This window comes from Nematolebias whitei, chromosome 7 (genome assembly GCF_014905685.2).
Source record: "Nematolebias whitei isolate Nwh7 chromosome 7, NemWhi1, whole genome shotgun sequence".
Classification (NCBI taxonomy): Eukaryota; Metazoa; Chordata; class Actinopteri; order Cyprinodontiformes; family Rivulidae; genus Nematolebias; species Nematolebias whitei.
The window spans coordinates 35,855,227-35,862,274 of NC_056504.1; the positions used below are offsets into that span (position 1 = coordinate 35,855,227).

Here is a 7,048-nt window from a genome sequence, read left to right on the forward strand (position 1 = left end):
TGTACCAAATTTGTTTCCTGGTACAACATGAGCTCAGACCTGTAGACTCAGAATTATGAGACCACATCACTGACCACCAAGCTACTGCAACCCCCTTTTAGAGACAATTTATTGTGTTGTGTCCTTTATGAAGGCTACCTGCTCGGTCAGGTTTCTGTCAGCAATTTCAACCATCCCCTGGGAAAAGTAAGGTCAGGGTGAGTTTAAAAGTAAACAAAAATAAAGTTAGAAAGAAAAATGTTAGTGTATAGCTACTGAGGTGATATGGTTTTCTTTGAAATTGGTCAAACTTTCCCTGGCTATAATCGTGGGCAAAAACTAGATAATTTCATACAGTAAATTTAAGACTTTGCTTGAGATGGGGCCAAAAAAACATAAAACACAATAAAAACATACCTGAGTATGAGACTGGTGTTTGTTAAAACCCTGTTATCCATCTCCAGAGATGCTGTGATTCAATGGCAGATAGAAGAAGTGAGAGGCAACACTGTTCATTACATTGAAAAATAAAAAAGGTGTGTACCCGTCGTGTATCCTTGAGACTGAAGAAGTGGTCCGTCCAATTGTTATGTGTGTTAGCTTTGGCAGGTGGCTGACAGCCAGACATGCTTTTCCACAATCCAGCTCCTGTTGCTGTATATTGATCTCTCGATTTTAAAGAAGTAACCAGCAGGCATTCTGCTTAGCATCTGTAAATGCCAATAGGCTACAGAGTTGATGACTGTAAATAATAATGGATCTCTGAATGCAAGACGTATGGTTAATGTTAAACAGTTTGTGAAGAATTCACCCTTAAAGATAAACCTGGATACCAATCTGCTCACATAATTCAACAAGTGCTTTCTTAGTCTAAATTGAGCCACATTGAGCTACTTTTGCAGTTCATAATGTTTTCCTAGATTATTGTATGGTTATTGTGTATGCTTATGGGATGAACAGTGAAGGAACAGACCCGCTGCTATGAATCTTACATTTACAGTTCCCATTAGTCCTCACAGTCTGTTTCAAAAGCTCTTCTTACAGCTTTCATCACCTCTTTGACTTCCATCCTGTCTCTCATAAGCTTAAAAAAAAATAATCTGCAGACATGAAACCAAAATGGAAATTCTGTTAGGCTCTACCACCTCCTCAGATGTAATAGTGAGCTAAGAAAAGGGATCTTTTGAGGAAGCAAAGGGACATTTAATGAACAGACCCATTATTGATCTGTGGACAAAACAGTCGTTAATTATCTGCGGGTGGGCATTTAATTGAGGGAGTGAAAGAAGGTCTCAGCTTGCTAAGCTAATGCATGGGTAAGAATGAGGAGAGTTTGATTGAGTCCTATGCCACTAGAGTAAAGTATGGGACACAAATGATCACTCAGCCTTTGCCTTTGGATCATTCTCTCTCTTTCTTGTGGTACTTTCTTCCTTTGTCTTTAAGTAAGTCCTGCTTGGTCTCTTATTTCACAAGTTCTTTGTTTTGAAATGAAATGGATATTCTTTCTCAGGCATGTGTTCTTTAGTCATTTTGTTCAGCCCAGCCTTGTAAATTTTTATTTTTTTTTATTTTATTTTGACATGTGTGTAGTAATATTGTGTCTTAAGAAATTAGAATGTGTTTTCTAACAGATTGACACAACATGTGGTGAGTGTATATTCTTATGTGTGTGTGTTGTATCATCTGTGTTTCTGTAGTTCAATCAGTCCAGTATGTCTTGCTGATTAGTAGTTGTCCATCATCACTGGGCAGCCAGCTGTCATCTGCTCATTATGTTCAATCACAATTTGTTTTTTCAACTCTGCAAATAAAAATAAATGAATTAATATATGTCCTGTTGTCAAATCATACAAACCAACCAGAAATGACAAAATGTAGTGAAAAGGGCTTGTTGTGACCTGTTGTTAAACATGACCAAGAGTTTTGGTTTATGCCTGATATGAGTCCAAATTAGGTTACAAATTTTCAGCAGTCAAATAATGTATGGATTGTTAGATCAAACATCATACTGTAAATGGGGTACAGTGGGCATATTAAAACAAACAAACAAACAAACAAAAAACTGTTGTTCAAAATACTTCTGGAAATAAATGTCTACATTTAAAAAAACAACTGAATGGTGTAATCCTTGTAGCAGATAAGTTCTGTTGCTTAACCAGGAGTGTTTAAGCTCAGCATGAATTAAGACTCTCATTAAAAGAAGCTTATTTATCTCCACCTCCTAAAGAATCATGCCATGTGTCTACAAGTCAGAGCTGGCAGCAATTACCACATCTATGAGGTCCCTTATACAGCACAATTTCTTTGTCAAGCCTTTCACTTAATACAAGTGATTAATTGGATGTCAAAGTCCCTTTGAAGTAAATGTTATATAGTTTTTCTATGGTGGATTTGATTTTTGGTAGAAATAGGAATCCTATCAGGTAATTATTGGATTTTCTCTGTAGTTGGTGTTTGGGTTTTTCAGTAGTGACTCTAGACATTGGCAATGTTGATACACTGTTTCCTATTCAACTTCATCAGGTATTTCACCACACTGTAAGAATGAACAATAAAAAAAAAATATATAAGGGAATTTAATTAGGAGCAAAAAAGTCCACACAAAATCATTTCAAGATGTTTTAACCCATTTGAATAGCTTCTATGATGTTGTATGTGCAGTATACTGCTGTTGTTCGGCGTACTGTTTTTGTACTGTTAGTGCTTAGCACATTCCTAGTTTAGCATATTTCTTAGTTCATATCTTAGATCTTATTACTGTTTTTCTTTTACGATTTATGCTTTTGTTGGATATAACTGGGACCCTGTGTACACACTTTTGTTCCACCACATGTACCACATATGATGTGAATGACAATAAAGAAACCTTGATCTTGTATTATACATCCCTTAAGTTCAAATTGGTATGGCAATTCCTGGGTGTAATTGTTGAATGCTTGATTGACAAAAGTGCTAATCATATATGATGTTATGCACACAATATGAAGTAACCAATTTAGTGTATGAAAAGAAGAATCCATCTATAGATAATAACTGTGCTATATGTTTCTAATAATGCAAACGGTACTCTAAATGTTCACCCTGTAACAGGAAATGCCTCTGCAATTGTTTCGGCAATGACCCATTGCACCCTACTGTGTCTTGGAGAGCTATTAAGCCAACAGGGTATCATTACAAGGCCAGCAGCTGTGACTATTTCTTACTCTGCTACCTCAGCCAACTGTGTTTGACTTGGTGAGCGAGCATGCAGCATTAGAAGTATATATGCATGTGTTTGCAGCTTTACATAGTGTATGCATGTATCTGTATTTATCATTTATCAGCTTGTGTAGCTGGTGTGTGTGTTTGGGGGGGGGGGGGGGTAGGTGTGTGTGTGCACGTTTGTGACTGCTTGCAAGCGTGTGTATTGGTGTGTGATCTGCAATGCTCTTTTCTCCCAGAGTTCGTAACATCCCATTGCTGTGTGATAAATGTTTGCTACTGTGGTGCATGTGTGGCCTTAAAATGAAATGGCCAGCTGGCCCCCTGCGGGAGTAGTTTATTCTGTGGTTAGACACATCATTACGGGTATGGATCTATTGATAGTTTGTCTGTCTGTGGGTATTTTTTTCTGCTTTGCTGTTTTGTCACTTTAATTAAGTACATTTTCACACAAGCTGAACTTGGGATACATTGCTTTGTAAAATTTCATCAATAAAAACATACAAAATATGCATGGATGTCTCAAGACAAAAACAAAAAATGCAGTCAATATAAAATATCAATACTGAAGATGAAATGGCCATGCAAGTTATGTTTCAGTGGAAAAACATAGAAGCCATTGTAGATAAGGGCAGTGGAGCAGAATGGCTGAAAAGGAGTTTATGCATTGTTTACAGGACACACAGACTTGATATAACAGCAGCTATTTAATTTTATTTATTTATTTTTATCAAAGTTTCTGATGCAATTTGTAATGGTCCAAACTTACAGAATATAAGCTGCAACTCGCTTGACAAAATATAAATATACAGTACCACTTGCAAACTTCTCCACAGAGACTAAATTTAATAATGAGAAAACGTATTTTAATATGTACTATATGTATGTGCATACATATGCATGCACATCTCTTCAATGTGGCATGGATGACTGGGACAATGCCTGTGGAGTGGCAGACCAGGGTAGTGGTCCCAATTGTTTAAAAGTGGGACCAGAGAGTGTGTTCCAACTATCATGGGATCACACTCTTCACCCTCCCCAGGAAAGTTTACTCCAGGGTTTTGGAAGGGAGGCTCTGACCAATTGTCCAACCGCAGATTCAAGAGGAACAGTGTGGCTTCTGTCCTGGTCAATAAACATTGGACCAGATCTTCACACTTGGAGTGGAGTTGCTAAGGTGGTCATGGGAGTTTGCCTCTCCAGTCTACATGTGTTTGTAGATCTGGAGAAAGCGTATGACCGTGTTCTTTGAGGCATACTCTGAGGGATGTTGCAGGGGTATGGGGTCCCTGGGTTGCTTTTAAGAACTATCCAGTTCCTGTATTACCAAAGCAGGAGATGTGTCCACATTCCTGGCACAAAGTTGAGCTCATTCTCAGCATGGGTTGGATTCCACCAGGGGTGTCCCTTGTCTCTGATCTTGTTTGTCGTGTTCATGGACAAGATCTCAACGTGCAGTTGTGGCAAGGAAAGTGTTTGCTTTGGGAACCTGAGGTCTCATCTCTGCTTTATGTGAATGATGTAGTTCTGCTTACGTCTTCAGCCTAAGACCTTCAGCATGTGCTGCTGGGTTGGTTTGCAGCTGCGTGTGAAGCAGCTGGAATGAAACTAATCATTTAGAGGAACTAGTCAGTTCCTCTAAGTCTGAGGCAATGGTTCTCAACTAGAAGCAGGTGAAATGCCACGTCCATGTCAGGAGTAAACTTTACTTTAGGTCGAGCAGTTCAAATACCTGGGTATCTTGCTCATGTGTGATGGTAGGATGGAACGGGAGATGGATTAATGGATTGGGGCCTCATCTTCAGTAATGAGAGTGTGACTTGGGTCAGTTGGGGAGAAGAAAGAGCTGAGTCCAAAGGTAAAGCTTTCCATTTACTAGTCTGTCTATATCCCAATCCTCACCTGTAGTCATGGAGATTGGATCATGACCAAAAGAATGAGAGTCCGGATACAAGAGGTCAAAATGGGCTTCTTTTGCAGGGTAGCTGGGCTCAGCCTTAGAGATAGTAGAGGAACTCCATCATTCGGAGGAAGCTTGGAGCAGAGCCAATGCTCCTCCGCATCAAAATGAGTTAATTGAGGTGATTTGGGCATCTGATTAGGATGCCTTCTGGATGAATCTCTTTAGAGGTTTTCCAGGCATGTCCCACAGGCCTTGGGGAAGACCCAGAAGTTGCTGAAAGGATTGCGCATTTTCTTTGGCCTGGGAACACCTTGGGGTCCCCCAGAATGAGATGGGAAGTTTTGCTGGGGAGAGAAATATCTGGGTTTCTCTCCTGGACCTCTTGCATCTGCGACCCAACCTAGGATAAGCTGTAAAAGATGGAAATTGAGATACATTATGTAATAATTCCAAGTTATTATCATATTTACAACACTCACATGATTGTTATAAGTAATCGGTGCCATAAATAAAATACCTGAAAATAAATATAAACTACCAGAATAATACACTATTGTCAGACACGTAGACTCCACCCGTTTACAAACTAACTTAAAAGATCAGTGACTTGCTGTTATAATTCCCTCTGCACAAACTTGTTTTATTCTTACAGTATAAATATATTAATACTTTTTAATAAATTAACTAATGGGCAGCACGGTGGCGCAACTGGTAGAGCTGCTGCCTCTCAGTGAGTAGGTCCCTGGTTCAAACCCCGGTCCAGGGGCCTCCTGGGTGGAGTTTGCATGTTCTCTCTGTGCATGCATGGGTTTTCTCCGGGTGCTCCGGTTTCCTCCCACAGACCAAAAACATGCATGTTAGGCTGATTGGTAACTCTAAATTGTCCCTAGGTGTGAGTGAAAGTGTGAATGTTTTTTTGTCTCGTTTGTCTCTATGTGGCCCTGTGATGGACTTGCGACCCGTCCAGGGTGTACCCCGCCCCTCGCACAGTGATTGCTGGACATGGGCACCAGCGACCCCCGCGACCCAAAATGGAATAAGCGGGTAAAGATAATGGATGGATGGAATAAATTAACTAATGAGGATATGTTCTCCTTTCACTTCATAGGGATTTAGGCAGTTATTCTTTATATGACAATTCTACACTGAAAATTTTACTCATTTCCTAATAAGTAAGGTACTTTTATTGCATGTTTGATTAACCTTTGAAGAGAAATTGTGTGAAAATGGCCAGAAAACAGATTTTTTTTTTATCATCTAATGCAATATATCGTACTATATATAGATGAACATGTGAAAAGTGCTTTCCTAAAACAGTAAAAGAGGACACTTACTAACCACATTAGTTTTTGATGGATTTTACCATAATAGGTAACAGTTATTTTTACTTAGAATTATGGATGCACCGATCCACTTTTTTTTTACTTCTGATCCGATCTCGATACCTAAATCTGAATATTGGCCGATACCGATCCAGTTCTGATACCATAATCATCATTGATTTTATATGAGGCTGTAATAATCTCCTCTCAAGTCCAATTTATATAAATATATGCATGCATGTCCAAAAAGGCAACTTCAGGTAAGTTGTATTAATGTTAGACAAGTTTCAAAGTTAGAATTAAATTCTGCTAACATAAAACATGTTTTGTTTTGTTTTTATTCCTAGCTTTAAAGTGGATATTAAAGTGATTAATGTAAGTGATTGTTTAAAGTTATTATTATTATTATTTTTAAATAAGGGGAAGATATAAGCATTTTTTTCTTCTTTCTGCACACTTTTCATTCAATGTTTTCCTTTTGATGATTTTTTTTATTTTTTATTTTGTTTCTTTTAAATGAATGAATACATTAATTAAATAAAATAAAATGTTAAATGGCTTCAAACATCTGCTAAGTTCATGGCATAAACCAACAGACATGTTCCTGTTTTTAGCATTTTACATCACTTTATAATGTAGC

At 38.2% G+C, this 7,048-nt stretch overlaps 1 protein-coding gene across 1 annotated transcript in view; it reads left to right on the forward strand.

Annotated features, from left to right (window-relative positions):
• Positions 1-4,105: 4,105 nt before the first annotated feature.
• Positions 4,106-7,048, forward strand: part of LOC119412791 (cadherin-22) — a 164,539-nt gene continuing 161,596 nt past the window's right edge. The window contains exon 1 of the mRNA XM_037679826.1: positions 4,106-4,416. Coding sequence (XP_037535754.1) covers positions 4,106-4,416 — 311 coding nt within the window. The remainder of the gene's footprint in view (positions 4,417-7,048) is intronic.